Source organism: Enoplosus armatus, chromosome 13, assembly GCF_043641665.1.
Source record: "Enoplosus armatus isolate fEnoArm2 chromosome 13, fEnoArm2.hap1, whole genome shotgun sequence".
NCBI lineage: Eukaryota > Metazoa > Chordata > Actinopteri > Centrarchiformes > Enoplosidae > Enoplosus > Enoplosus armatus.
Window position 1 is genome coordinate 18,031,545 of NC_092192.1, and position 15,434 is coordinate 18,046,978.

Consider the following 15,434-nt stretch of genomic DNA (forward strand, 5'->3'; position numbering starts at 1 on the left):
TTCTGTGTGTGTGCATGTGTGTGTGACATTTTGTTCAGTTTATTTTATCTTGTTGTGGGTGTGCACCTACTGTGTAAATGTGTGTCCTGGAAGTAGGTGAAACATGCCGTCTGTTGCTCTCCTCCTCTGCTGACAAGTTCTCTTAACTGTGTAATATTTCCAGCGTGGGTATTAAAAATGAGTAATTTGGCGAGCTTTCTGTGTGAAATCTCCTCAGACTTGCAAAGAGTTGGAGGCTGAGAAGTTCCTGACAATGACAGGATGCCATCTTCTGTTTATGTGGGATATTTTAGACATTTTTTAAGCCAATAAACGCACAGGATTATGTTATGCTGTGCCCCTGAATTTCTGTCCAGCTCCACTTTCCGCAGATAATCTGTATTTTCTTTCTCTTTTCCTCTCTCTGTTTGTTCTAATTTACCCTGCAGGGTTTCTGAGCACAGGGGACCAGTCTGCTAAGGGGAACTATGGCTTGTTGGACCAGATCCAGGCCCTGCGCTGGCTCAATGAAAACATTGGCCACTTTGGAGGAGACCCAGAGAGAATCACCATCTTTGGCTCTGGAGCTGGTGCTGCCTGTGTGAACCTTCTCATCCTCTCCCACCACTCCGAGGGTGAGGTTCTGTCACTGCCATTGTCACATTAGTAGTCATATACCCTGCTCAAAGGGGATTAACATTTCAGGACAGTGTAGGTAGTGGATTTCTTTACAGTTCATGTTAGTAATTTCAATGAACAGCCTAAACCAGATAAAAACATATGGCAATATTATTCCCCAAAGTGAAGGGATGCAATATTCAGAAATGAGTCATCCACTATTAGCAGCAATATAGTTTATATATATTTTTCAATAAACATGAAAAAGAAAGAAAACCAGATTGTCAGTCTGGACAGTGCCACAGTCGACAGATGGATGAAGACAGTAGGTTATAAAACCATTACTCACCTTGGGACACGAGCCCTGTAACAATCCCAAATAACGTCATGCCACGAGGGACTAAGATCACTTCTGCACGGACAAAATTGTCCTTCTACAATAAAACTAATCCTGTCTGGACGTGCCATCAGGAATAGATACAGCACATTGTATATATTACTTACTTTTATATCTTTTACTTCAAATGAAGACATCATGAGCACTTCTTATATTTGCTATTGTATATATACAGTTTCACGTTACTGAGTTTCATCAGTGAATGGTTTGAATACTGTTACAATGGTGACTAAGCAGAGACACTGATAACATGTGTCTCAATGAGGACGGGACCAAAAGGACTGTGGTCTTTGCCAGTTATATTTTAAAATAATTTCATCACTTTACTAGACGGGCAGTTTAAAGTGCCCCTTTTGATCAGTAATCTTGCAATTTGGGCTTCTAAGAGCTAAATTAAGACGTCTTCAGCTCACAACACTGATGTTTCACTAATGTTGCAGGCGCCACTGGTGCAAACAAAACAAAAGGACCAGTATACCACTGGTTCCCCAGTTTATTTAAACCGCAGCATCTCTTTATAGTGATGTCCTTGCCATGGCACCTCCACCACAATGCTTCCTGGTTAAATAAAGGTTAAGATAAAATAATAAATCACTAGCACACGACTGAAAATGTATATAGGCCTATTTTTAATCACTCCAAAAAAAGAAGTCAGCAGTTTTAGGCTGCGTTGCTGTGCAGATTTGCAGATAGACATTGAACTTAAATTAAACAATGAATACAAATGAAGTTACTAGTTGATTAAATTAGTTTCTTTCAGTCTGTTCAAAAATAAAATTTTCTTACATTTTTACATTTCAATGAAAAAAACACACATATGGCATCATGCACTGATTCTGGTTTTCATTTACGTCTCTTAGTCCCTTGAAGTATTCAACGTCTTTGCGGGCTAGCGAGGGTGTTTTGCCTCTTAAACATATTTGACACCATTTCTGCATTTGAGATGTTTCACTGCAGATAAGGGATTCGGGTGTGGAACCAGCTAGCCGTAAGCTCAGTAGTTGTAACTGTCCACTCATTATTTGTGACCGCTGTCCATCTGAAAAACCTGCGTAGCATTTTTGATATGGTGATTTAGATGTCCTCGTACGCTTGAAAGCATGATAGGAAAACATGTCGCCTCGTTGTTCTGTGGGATGAAATGTTAGTGAAAATGTACAGTAAAATAATACAAAGAAATCTTGCGGCACCCTTGGCCCGTCCTCCAGGCACCACCTCTACAGTATACTACTTATTCAGGACTGTGCTGCACTTTCTTTTGTTTGTTTTTTAAAGGCAGAGCTCTAAAATACCCACCAGATGTTTTATCACTAATCCTCTGACGTGGTATTGGTTGGTAGAGCTCAGAAGGTGAATGGCACTTTATATTTTACAAAGAATTCAGATTATGTTATTACTGAACTGTTAACCTTTGCACTGTCAAACTGACCTTGGACAGATGAAATCTTTTTTATCTGTACTGTATGAAGGAGATTCTCAGAATTCTGAGTGTGTGCATGGGAACACACACATCTTTTTATCTATCCAGAGTAGGAAAACATTTAAGAGGACAAGCATTTCAATAATTAGGCAGTATTGGCCAAGTTGTTAGTTGTTGTCAAGTTGCCAGCTAATGTTGGCTGTGTTGCCTGCTGTCCATAGACAGAGAAAAATACTCACATGAGCAGACTAATGTTCAAATTATACTCTGGGTGTCCTGGTTTAGCATTCAGGCTCATTGTATGGTGATGTATTCAAAACATATCTTAAAAATGATATCATCATTTATGACACTTTCATTAGCCTGTTGTATGACTACAAAATCCCCATAAGAAGTATGTAAGTTTGGCTCTTTTTGTTTTGATGTTGGATTATTTTGGTCATCGCTCATGTTAGCAATCATTGTAATGTCCAATGTGTAACATTATCATTATGGGTTGCTATGCATATATTCCCTTCTACTCCATTTTGAAGTCGGGCTGAAACACCACGAAGTGCAGAAAAAGTTGGAGGGTGAAGAGTTTTTAAAGGTACTGTGTGTGTGTGTGTGTGTGTGTGTGTGTGTGTGTGTGTGTGTGTGTGTGTGTGTGTGTGTGTGTGTGTGTGCAGAGGAGAGATGAGATGAGGAGTAGAGCCGGAGCCGCAGCTGAGAGGCTTCTTAATTGATTTCACAGGGAGAGGAGCGGGGGTGGGGCACATGCAGAATATGGGGGGGGCTTAATTATTAATGACAGAATCTGCAGATAAAACAGAGGGACAGCAAGCCACTTTACATAACAGTGCAGCGGTGCAACAGTGCGAGCAGTTTTCTTTCTCTCTCTGTCTCTCTTTCTGCCTTTCTCGCTGTATCCAACACGGCCATCAAGCCCACTGCTGTGTGCAGAGTTGTCACCATTTTTCTTGCTGCTGTCTCTCCTTGTATGTAATGGAAGCACTTCATTTTCCTCCCCTAATGTTCGTAAAGATTTTCCCCGGCTATGAAAAGCAGCAAAATATCTACTTCATCTTGCTTCGTATGTAATACTCTAACATTGCTCCTCCTCCAACATATGCATTATTGAAGGCATTCACACAGTAAGGCCTTGAAGGCCCCATCAGCTGCTTGCAAAAGTGTGTCAGAGGGAAAAAAAACGTGCTGAACTGAGGGAGAATAAGTGACTGTATGTTTTCTATATGTTGTCTTTATCTGCTGTATGTGGTCCTGTCCTGTGTAGGCCTGTTCCAGAGGGCCATCGCTCAGAGTGGCTCAGCCATTTCCAGCTGGGCAGTCAACTACCGACCTGTGATGTATACCAAGATCCTGGCGAGGAAGGTTGGCTGCACTCTGGGGGACATGGCTGAGGTGGTGGACTGCCTGAGGAGGAAGAGTTTCCGGGAGCTAGTGGACCAAGACATCCAGCCTGCACGCTACCACATCGCCTTCGGACCTGTGGTAGACGGGGACGTGGTACCTGATGACCCTGAGATCCTCATGCAGCAGGTCAGAGCTGATTTCTCTGGATGTCATCCAGTGAATGATTTCAATGTTTCTGTTCTGTCATGTCATGCTGTGTGTGTTTATCGTGACACCAGGGCGAGTTCCTGAACTACGACATATTGCTGGGTGTCAACCAAGGAGAGGGCCTGAAATTCGTGGATGACAGTGAAGGAGAAGACGGAATATCAGCAGCCTCGTTTGACTACACCATCTCCAACTTTGTGGACAATCTGTATGGATACCCTGATGGTCAGCCCACCCTGTTTTACCTTGAAATTATTACTTAGTTTAAAGCTCAGATCTTGAAAAATAAATGATGTTTGAACTACAACAAATGTTCTTTACTTTTTTAAAAGTAGTACTACCATACTGTAAAACATACTCTAAAAATTCTACTTAAATAAAAGTAAATAAGTGATTATTAGTGAAATGTGCCCAGAGCAGAAAAATGTTTCCTGTCAATTATATTACTGGATTATTATTATTGATGCATTCATGTGAAAGTAGCATTTTACTCTTTTAATTTGTTGTTCATAAGCTCATATGAATGAATCAATAACATTTTTATTATTGTGTCATGCATAAAACTGTGCCCAGCATTGGCTTACAATGGATTTACATATGTTTTATATGGAACATTTATGGAACGGAGTAAAAAGTACATTTCCCCTTGAATTGTAGTGAAATAGAAGTATAAATTAGCATAGAATGGAAATACTCAGAAGTACAAGTACCTCAAATTTGTACTTAAGTACAGTACTTGAGTAAAAGTATGTTTCCACCAGTGCTGCAAGGTGAGGGTCATGTGACCGACATTGTTAGCCAAGCTAGCATGCTAGCATTTTATTTTTACAATGGATATATTTCAGAAGGAATTGATATTTATTTAAAAAATCTATTTTTTTCTGCTCCAGTAGCATTGAAATGTGTCCTCTGGTCGAAGTCATGTGCTGAGCTACACACCCACACATTAGAGAATCGGAGGGAAATCTGTGATAAAACAAGTGTAATATAGAAAAGTTTTAAACAAGACGACATACATTTACAATATTTTCACCAAAAAAAGTTACAGATTTCAGCCATAGACCCGTTCACTTAATGTTACAGGTCACCACACACTCTATCACTGCGTACATGCTCACACTCCTTTTTGTTTCTTTCCAGGTAAAGATATCCTGAGGGAAACCATAAAGTTCATGTACACAGACTGGGCTGACCGGGACAATAGTGACATGCGTAGAAAGACCCTCCTAGCTCTGTTCACAGACCATCAGTGGGTGGCCCCGGCTGTCGCCACTGCCAAACTGCACGCCGAGTTCCAGTCACCCGTCTTTTTCTATACCTTCCACCACCACTGTCAGACCGAGGCCCGGCCCGAGTGGGCAGACGCGGCCCATGGAGATGAGATCCCCTATGTGTTCGGGATCCCCATGGTGGGAGCCACTGACCTGTTTCCCTGTAACTTCTCCAAGAACGATGTAATGCTCAGTGCGGTAGTCATGACGTACTGGACCAACTTTGCCAAAACAGGGTTAGTATAAAGCCAAATTTAAGAATTACTTTGTGATGTTAAGTGCATCACTGTGGGTGCAGTATACAGTATTTATAAGCTCATATGTAACACACTGGTGATTTCACTTTCTGACATACTGTGTTCGTTGTCCCCACTAATAACGTCAGAATTTGGGCTAGTTTGGGCATATTGAGCCCGATTTTGCGCACATTGTTAATCGGCTGAAGGTGAATATAGGATAGTTTGGATAGTTGCTTCGATGAAAGAGTCTCAGCTGTTGAAGATGTTGTGGGTCTAAACATCTGAGTTGGTACTGGGTTGCACAGTACAACCAGGTGCTCACCTCAAATAGCAAATCAGCTCTTGTGTTTTGATATATTGAATTTCTGTATTAGCAACGTAGGTAATGCTAAGTTAATAACTTATTAGTGATTCATAGTTCTTAACATAAAAAAACAATATGTTTTTACGTTACGTTATTTCCCTCCTCCAGGGATCCGAACCTACCAGTTCCTCAGGACACCACGTTCATCCACACCAAGCCCAACCGCTTCGAGGAGGTCATCTGGACCAAGTTCAGTTCCAAAGACAAGCAGTACTTGCATATTGGTCTGAAGCCTCGTGTCAGAGACAACTACCGGGCGAACAAGGTGGCCTTCTGGCTGGAGCTGGTACCGCATCTCCACAGCCTCCACAAGGAAATCATTAGCTCCATCACAACTCGAAAGCCGCCCGGAGGCACCATCCGCTGGAAGGGCCCTGGCACCCGCTCCACACGCACCCCTGTAATCTCCACCTATCCGCCTGATCCCGAGCCCGACGGTTCAGAGAGACCCCGCTATTCTCCCTTCCCCAGTGAGACTAGGGACTACTCCACCGAGCTGAGTGTGACAGTAGCTGTGGGCGCCTCGCTTCTTTTCCTGAATGTGCTAGCCTTTGCCGCGCTTTACTACAAACGGGATAAGCGCCATGAACTCATGCAGAGACGCCACCGCCGACTGTCCCCGCAACGTGGCACGACGATGGGCATGGGTGTCGGCATGGGAGTGGTAGGGGCCCCACCGCACAATGACCTGGCGCTGAGTCAGGAGGAGGAGCTCATGTCGCTGCAGATGAAGCAGCAAAGAGTGGAGCTGGAGCACGGCACACCCCTCCCGTCCCGCGGCATCCACGGTGACCTGGAACCCCTGCGGCCTCCCGTGTGCCCACCCGACTACACGCTGGCCCTGCGGCGGGCACCGGAGGACGTGCCACTGATGACAGCCAACACCATCACCATGATCCCCAGCACCATCAGCAGCATGCAGCCCCTCCACCCCTTCAACACTTATCCCCCCGTCCCGGCCCCCTCCACTACACCTGTCCCCAGCCACAGCAACAATGCCCTGCCACACCAACACTCCACCACCCGTGTATAGGACCAGGCACAACCCCACTCTGGGCTTACAGAGACGCACCACACAAACTGCTCCATACAAACTCCACTCTCACCGCCCTCTATTCTTCTTCTCTACTATATCTTTGTCTTTTCTCATTAAGCCCTCAAATAAAGCTGCAGTTTGTAAGATTTTAAGCAGTGAAATACCTCTAAAATGTAATCATAAATCAAGGGGGAGTTGATTAAAAATAAAACCTCCTTTGCCAAAAGCCTGTCATCATAGGTACATACTGCTTTGCCCTGTTTCAATATCTCTTGCGTAGGTGAGCCACCAAACGCAGCTTTAAGCTTGTAGCTCTCTCTCCCTCTCTAAGAGGCGTTCACAATCAGTCAGGCATCTTACGTGTAGCTTGGTTGTTTTTGCGCATGTGTTGTTGTGTCAGTGTAAAACTACGTTTGACATAGAATACATATATTAATTTTCATCCGTTTAGTGAAAAGAGAATACAGTAGCGAGCAGCTTTGCATGAGGCAACATATGCCCCGACAAGCTGTCTGTCATAAAGCGGTGATTTCTTGAAACTTACAAATTGCAGCTTTAAAGGCCCAATCTGGAAGTGAAATTTGGCACCCTGTGTTGAGCACTGTGTCCCAACAGCTGTCTCTGTGTTCTGATTTTGGAGACTTTTGTTTAGTGAAATGTATTGACAGCACTGGAAGTGCAACTATTTGACATTGAAGCATGATTTTTCGTTGATTTTAAAACCTAATTTCTGCTGTTTGCAAATTGATGTACCTGTTTTCAGTTAGGATGCGACCTAAATGCCATCTAAAAGTCCCTGCTTTTTAAAAATCTGTATACTCACAAACGCTGCTTTCAGAACATTTCCAGATTGGGGCTTCAACTGTTGGGCAGTACAGGAAATAACTGAATCACACTCAGTCTGTGGGATGCAACCTGGAATCCAGGCTGCCCATTAGCACTCACTGCATCTCCGCCGCACAGGCTCTAATCATGTCCATTACTTTATTTGTTTCTCGCTCATTATCTCTCTGTCTGTATCCCCATCTCAGCCCATTTAACCGCTTCTCTCTTTTCGCTGCCTCACACTCTTTCTCTCTCTGCATCTGCCCTTGTAGCTCTTTTTATTAAACCATTGACAAAATCCATTGCCATCGTCACTCCTTTCCTCTTCCTCGCAATCACTTCTAGACTCTCTTTTCCTTTTGGAGTCTTTTATACAAAAACACAAATGTAAATGATGTATTATTAATAAATTGTAAGGATATGAATGAAAAAAAAAAAGATATTCTGATATCTCGTTTTTACCAGCATTCTTGGTGCCAAGTACTGTGATAAAGCTCCTCTTTCACTGGCGTCCAATGGACCGCCTGGAGAGGTCCACCCTGACTGTATCTTACAAAAGGAATTACCATCATAAAAAGTGCCAACCCCCTTCATCTTTCTTTTTGATCCACACACTTTTTTTTGTTTTTTGATTACACTCAATGTTGCACTGTGGCTGGTCTCTTCTTTAAAAGGAAATCAGATTCAATATATCCTCGTTTAAAAAAAAAAAAGAATATAAAGTTTTATTAACTACTTTGCTGTCTGGGATATTTGCATGATGTTTTGTTTTTTTTATAAAGAGTGTGGACAGAGACGTTTGTTTGCCATTTCGATGATTTGCCTTGTTCATTGATTTTTTTTGGGTTTTATTTTGAAAATCATTTTTCATTTTCTATTTTAATATCAGCTGCACTTTGTGGTACTTCAAAAAGGTATTAAAGTATTAAGAGATGAATATTGTGTAAAACTATGATTATAACAAAGAGAGTAAATATTTCCTCTTTATTTTTTTCATTTCCTAACACTGAGGCTGTGCCGCAAAACTACCAGAAAGACTGAGAGCCTTTTTCTTTCCTCCCTCTTTTTGCTCTGTTTCTCTTTATCTTTTGCAACTGTCAAGTTTGCAGTCCCTGTATCTCGATCTCACGTGAAGATAGCACTTTTTTAAGTTACAAAAAAAAAAGAAAAAGAAACGACTACTTTACATGAATAGTCTAAATAAGGTTTTTGTCTGTGACTTGACATTAACCACATGCTTCAAGCGTTTGAAGACTGCCTGACGGTTATCTTTTCGTCTGCTCTTTTGTTGTTTCATGATTCTCCCGTCTGCCAGGTGGGAGGAAGGATAAGATATATATATGACGGTCAAAAAGGTGAGAAAGCCTTGTACGCGCGTTTCACATCTTTCGCACAACTGAACACAGAGACGGGTCACACTCTGGACTATTCTGAAAAAAAAAAAAAAACAACCCAGTGACATTAGGACAACACTGGACAAACGCCGGCAGCGATTCAATGGTGATGACGAAGTAGCTCGTCAACTGCAGTATGACCTGTCAATGCACAGAGGATGCATTCTAAAAACCTGATTTAAAAAAAAAAATCTTTAATGACAGACATTACTCATTCACCATATACCACAAAAGCAAGTCGAGCGCGGATTCCTTCCCGCCTCCTTGTAACGTTCTGTATCCTGTCTGCTTAGGATAACAACACTCTGGAGCCAGACTGCCATCCCTCACACTGGACTGGAGCGAGTTGCGAGGACAAAAGAACAAAAAACCAACACATGAAACAAACTGTACATTTTTTAAGTGTAAGAGAACAAACTGGAATTTGTAAATATTATGTTTGTCGTTTGGTTTGAGTGATTGGCCGGATCTTTTCTTTGTGACAACAGGTGCAAGTTTAGATGATTTTAGCACTCGTGCGTGTGTTTGATTCTCCTTTTATTTCCTAGACCTCGAGAGCAAATTCCAATAGATTATGGGCACACGAGTACATCTGTTGACATACATGACTTTTTTTTATTTTTGAAAAAATCACAGCATGATTGAGGTCAACATAAACACGAAAAGGAATGCTTACGGCTCAGGTTAGCCTTGATGTTGTGGTGATAAAAATGCTCTTTCTGCATATAGGGCTGTCTAAAGCGTTAACGTACACACCTGGCACTATCCCATCAATCATGAAGGCAGCTTTTGAGCGAAATGAGTCCTTTCATTGGTTAAAAAGCCAAAGAACAGCTGCAGAGAACAGATGAAGGAAGGGAAAAAAACATGGATGATTCGAGAAATGAGGCAGAAGAACAAGAGATCGGACGGATGTTTCAAATGTGCTCAAAACAAACCACAAATCAAGGAATTTTTACTCGTGATGCTGTTGGATTTAATTGTTAGTGTCTCACATTGTCTCGAGCATTGTCATACAGTATAACCCGTAATTGGGAGGTTGTGAAATCCTTTGTACTCTTTTGGTCTTATTTCAGACTCTAATCATGGTGGTTGTTTTGCTACCTTTTGCAATTTTGTCTGCACATTCTTGTTTATGGGATTATTGACCCAGCTGTTTGATGTGAGTTTGAGTTGCCCACGCTTACAAAAACAGCACTGCAAAGACTTTTTCTTTTCGAAACAAGGGTTTGGACCGCCAGCAGATAATGGAAGCACACTCACCAGTTTACATGTTTACAGTTTTGATGTTGGCTTAAGGTAAGGGGGGGAAACATAAAAAGCATTACAAGGACCCAAATATTCTTCTTATTACAACATTTATTGCTGGTATGGTAAAGTGAAGGCTTGCACCTGTTTGTCTGTTTCATTTAGTCTGATTCAGTAACCTGCTTGAAGCTCAAGATACTGTGAGAGAGCATAAGGACCAGAAGGGGTTGAAAGAATTAAAGTTAATATTTCTATTTCAAATAGAGGCTATTACACACTGTATGTTGTGTATCTGAACTGGAAAACATTAAAAGACATTCTTAAACAAATGCCTTGCCATGTTTGTCACATTGTCAGAGATGCAATATTAAAGCTGTGTTATGTTTTCTCACCACTTGGGGGCAGAAGAACACAACATGTGTTCTTCTGCCCCCCCCCCCCCCCCCCCACAACCCCCAGCACCTTGTAACGTTGTTATGGCTAACCAGTTAGCTCGCAAATGCTTATTTACTAAACCAGCCTATATGGAGCAACTTTAATTTTGAGTCGCGTTTCTGGCCACCTTTTAACTCTGGTTTGGCCTCCACCAAGATATCAGATAAGACAGATATCTCAGTCTTTGGTCAGCTGCTATGTTCCACTTGCAAAGTTTGTGTATTTGCTTTTTGGCAGTGTACAGCAGGGATATCAAATGTGTTGCTCCTAACTGCTGCCCGCTGCTGCTGGAAACAGTTGAAAATGTAGAGCCTGAATCAGTAAACAGGACGTTTGTGGGACGCACATTTTAAAAAGGCATTGAAGAGGCTAAAATGTTCTGTAGAGTTGCTTGCGACTCTCAAATGACTCCCACATCGAGCCATTTGATGAATTGACAATATTTAAAACACTGATTGTTGGGGCTTGAAAGAAGTGATGATGATTGTTGTTTTTTTGTTGTTTTTTTCTTTTTTTTCAAGTAAGAAGAAAATGAAGTGGCTGCTCGGAGAGAGAACACCAATAACCAGACATACAAACAGTAAGACTGACACAGCTGTTCCTTATCGCTATAGTGTTGCTCTTTAGCATATAGCTAGTATTCACCATAAATGTATCATGATAATGCGCAGCTTCACATGATTTCATTTTTTAACCACACAAACTGAGTTCTGACGTTCATTGCATGAGGTCTTTAACTCATCTAAAGCATTGGAATTTCAAAGCCTAAGATAACTTGGCAGCAGCAGTTTTATGAAGGGAGCTGTCCTCTGATCTGTGTTTATTCAGCTGCTGTACACAATAAATCAATATTACAGCAAATACACTGGAAGAGACTGATGCACTGGTCCTGTTGGGTAAAGCATTTGTGCCAACGCACGGCTTTCCATTCATTCAAGCCCTGATGTGGAAATAATTGAATATCTTTTCTTGCAACAGATACATTTATTCCGTGTTATCAGTTCTCTGTCAGTCAACACTTTTAGACCATATTGCACCTGTTTTTACCTCTCTAAAGTCACAGTTTGCACTCTAATCAATTTTTTCCCCCCGATTATGTCCTTGGTATTATAAATATCACAGGTAGACTGCAGATAATCACCTTGGCAGAACAATGAAGATAGATCATTCCAATAAGCAAACCCTGCCTGCAGCTGTGTTGCAAGCAGTTTTGAAAGTTCTTTTGGATTAATGTACAAGAAGATTAGAGAGAGAGAGAGAGAGACGTTTACTGTGCATCCAACTTCTCTATAATTTTTAATAGTTTTTCATATCTGGAATACCAAATACTTACTTTTGGGTTCGAATAACTGGCTTGAATTAGTGCTGCAATAGGAAGCGAGTTATGAGACCCTACTGGGTACTCATCTGGTTGATGTGCACTATATTAATGAAAATCATCTTTGTTATAATTTTGGCAGATTCATCATAAGATAGCACAATTGTTTAAATGACTGATGCTTACGGTAATGTCATAGCATTTTTCTTTTGCGCTCAACCCCAATTGCCTCTGCAGATAACAGTTCTCTCATGGTTTCCCCGCAAGCAGTGAGCACCGAAAACACTCTCCCTCCCTCACTAGATGGCAGTGTGCAGCTGTAATGTATAGAAAAGGCCTGCTGCTGCAGAAATGTGGGTTAGACAGCCTCTGAGCCAAATGAACCAGCCCATTGAAGAAAGAAAAAAACGACTTCTGTCGTGTTGGGATGATGGCTGATAATGCTCTAACAGCTCAGAGAGCTTCTCCCTCTTTAGAATTGCAAATAGAAACATCATTCTCAAAAACTTTAAAGGGGGTATCACATGAACCCCCCAAAAAACGTTAAATTATGTAGAGTCCAACATGCTACATGCCTTTATGATGTGATATTCACTGAGGTAATATCTGAACATTTTTCACTGGATACCCAAACAGTCTCTCACTGTCTTTTAAATAATACAATCTCGACGCTGAAGTCTGGGCTCTCAAATCCTTATTGAAAACTTAAAAGAACTTTACAACAAAATGTATGCGACTGTCCGTGGATTTTTTATTATTATATTCAAAAGACTTTTATTACTTGTAGATTAACTAAATGATTAAAGACACTAAAACCCATCAGGCAGCCATAAAAGTCAAATCCAATTTTTATAACTGACTGCACATTCAGGCTCACGTGTGCTCAAAGGTCTGATGAAAGGAATATATTTCTAAGTTCACTATGGCTTCACATTGACATTGTACAAGAATTTAAAGCAAAGACCTCAGCTTCTATGTCTGTTAGTCTCATTTCAACCTCTGTCACTACAAACTGTGTTCACGCCCTTATGAAGTTCAGTATTATAGGCCTACATATTCAAATGTTATAGTGTATAAATGATAAGTAACACAATCGCAACGCAGGCCAGTAAATTACTTTATACTTTATTAGATGAGACATCAGTATTACAATCCCTCTCACAACAAAGCAGCTCTCCTGTAACATGTATGTCAGGTTTTTTATTATTATGGGGGGGGGGGGGGTTTGTAAGAGGAGAGATAATGAATGAAAGAATCCAACTGAAGAAAGAACAACTTAGTTCCTTTTTTTAGAACTTTTAAAGAGCACAACCCGCCCTGTTATTAACCCAATTTAAAATTAACATGAAAGAGAATTATCACAGTAGCCTATCTGATTATTTTTTCATTACTCTTGAGCCATAAAAAGCACCAATGTCTACCATTATACATGGCACACAGAAGGTATACCTAAGTCTCAGATAGTATGCTGGAGGTAGAGAGGGAGGGGTGAGGGAGAGATGCAGTTGTCATAGAAGATCTGAAGGTTCTGGTCAACATCCATATTATTTTTCAGGAGGATCTCGAGTTCCTGGACCGACAACTCATGAACGCTGTTGCCCTCTTTGGCGTTTTTGGCGAAAGCCGCGTAGGATGGGAAGCGGATGCGGACGTCGTGCGGTGCGTTGCGGTCGTAGTCGGTGCAGCAGTAGGCGGACCATATGTCTTCGGGGATGGCGACGCGGTCCTGGTTGTTCCGACGGATCATGTTGCCCCTGGTGGTCACCCCGGTGACGATGTAGGCCGTGCCACGGCAGAAGTTGTTCAGGCGCACCCGGATCCGCTCCTCGTACTCGCGCCAAGGCCCAATGTTGAACTCGCGTATCTCTGGGACCACGTTGGTCAGCGTGTAAGTGGCTGCTCGGTCGTGCGGGGTGGACTGGTGCTGGTCTGGGTTCAGGTGACCCCTCTCATACAGGACCACGTCAGAGTAGTCGTCCAGGACTGCCTGGCTGTCCTCAAACTTCATGTGCAGGTAACCAGTGGGGAAGGGCAGCATGTTTCCATTCCCATCGACTTCTGCCAGCTGGGGGGACACAGAGGAACACGTTCAGTAGTTTTCTGATATGCTGGGAAATAATACAAAGCCGGTATTGTCTATGAGGCCTCTTTGTTTCTACTGGCTTAGCCTATTTCAGCTGCTGCCAAGTCTTCTTTGAAAGACATTTTAGACATCAGAATGAGTTACCTGGTGAAACAGCAGTTAAACATGAAAATGAATGAATGGGAAAACCCTTTAGGAATTAAGTTCATGTCGTTTTTGAAAAACAAACTTGACCTCATTACTCAAAGACAAATCTCTGACCTGTGGCTCATACATCCAAGGGTAGTCCACACGTCTGTCTCCCTCTGTCTTCTTGAAGGTGTAAGCTGAGTAAACCGGAATCCGCTTTTGGGGGTCGTACAGGGTCACAAAACGGGGTTTGTCTGCGTAACGTTGGCAGATCTTCCTCAGCTTGGTGTCGGAGATCCCCCGCGGCGGTGTCCCCATGTACAGGGAGTCCTTGCATCTCTCCACGTGGTTAAAATCTTGAACAACGGTTGCTGACATTAGAGGCAAAAAAATGATTTTCAAAAGAGCAAGAACTAAAGGTGTTAGCGCGTTCATGGTCAGAAGCGTCTCCTCGGTGTGTCCTGCTGTGGCTTCTGCAACACAATGACAGAAAGTGTTTGCAGTTATGATTTAAATGTCACAGAGCAGATATGCAAAGCAAGTGGAGTGGGGCCAGAAGAGACAGGCCTCCTGACACGTGGGTGTGGATGTGCAGGTCACTGCATTGCTCTAACCTACAATTTTGAAATAATATCAAATAAAGAAAGCTGTCTTCTCTGGAATACTATCCTAAATGCTGTGTTTTTTAGGTTTTACTGCCCTTTTTGTAGTACAGCTGCTGTGATGTTTGATGGTGCAATCAAATGGTGAGGCAACAAGGTACTGGATCATTGACTCTTTTAGGGGTGCAGTGCTATATGTCAAATTTCACTTTATTTCCATAAGTAATTAATAACCAACACACCCATTCTGAACAACTAACCACTACACTTGTGAAGCTTCCATTTGGCACAAAATGTAAAACCCAAAGACTACCAGCCAAAACAGCTTGCCCTTGCAAAAACATTTTGACCTTGCAAGATCCTTTTTCTTCCAGTGACGTAAGAATATTAGTTTCCTGATGTAGAGGAAGACGTCTTTTTTTTAAAGTGAAATTCACTCTCATAGAAGCCTGAATCGTGCTGAGTGTGGTGATGATGACACACTGGACTCTGAAAGGGGATATTCAGAGACGTGCT

At 42.0% G+C, this 15,434-nt stretch overlaps 2 protein-coding genes across 3 annotated transcripts in view; one reads left to right on the forward strand and one right to left on the reverse strand.

Annotated features, from left to right (window-relative positions):
• nlgn2b (neuroligin 2b) overlaps positions 1-6,881 on the forward strand; it is a 30,563-nt gene extending 23,682 nt beyond the window's left edge. For both annotated transcript variants that reach the window (XM_070916688.1, XM_070916689.1), the window contains 5 exons: positions 429-614; positions 3,688-3,953; positions 4,046-4,199; positions 5,115-5,481; positions 5,957-6,881. In XM_070916688.1, the coding sequence (XP_070772789.1) occupies positions 429-614; positions 3,688-3,953; positions 4,046-4,199; positions 5,115-5,481; positions 5,957-6,881 (1,898 nt within the window). The remainder of the gene's footprint in view (positions 1-428; positions 615-3,687; positions 3,954-4,045; positions 4,200-5,114; positions 5,482-5,956) is intronic.
• A 6,679-nt stretch (positions 6,882-13,560) lies between these two features.
• Positions 13,561-14,751, reverse strand: LOC139295502 (endonuclease domain-containing 1 protein). Its single transcript, XM_070917697.1, has 2 exons — positions 14,449-14,751; positions 13,561-14,169 (listed from the first exon to the last, which is right to left on the reverse strand). The coding sequence occupies exons 1-2, from the start codon at positions 14,749-14,751 to the stop codon at positions 13,561-13,563; spliced, it is 912 nt and encodes a 303-aa protein (XP_070773798.1).
• Positions 14,752-15,434: the final 683 nt, after the last annotated feature.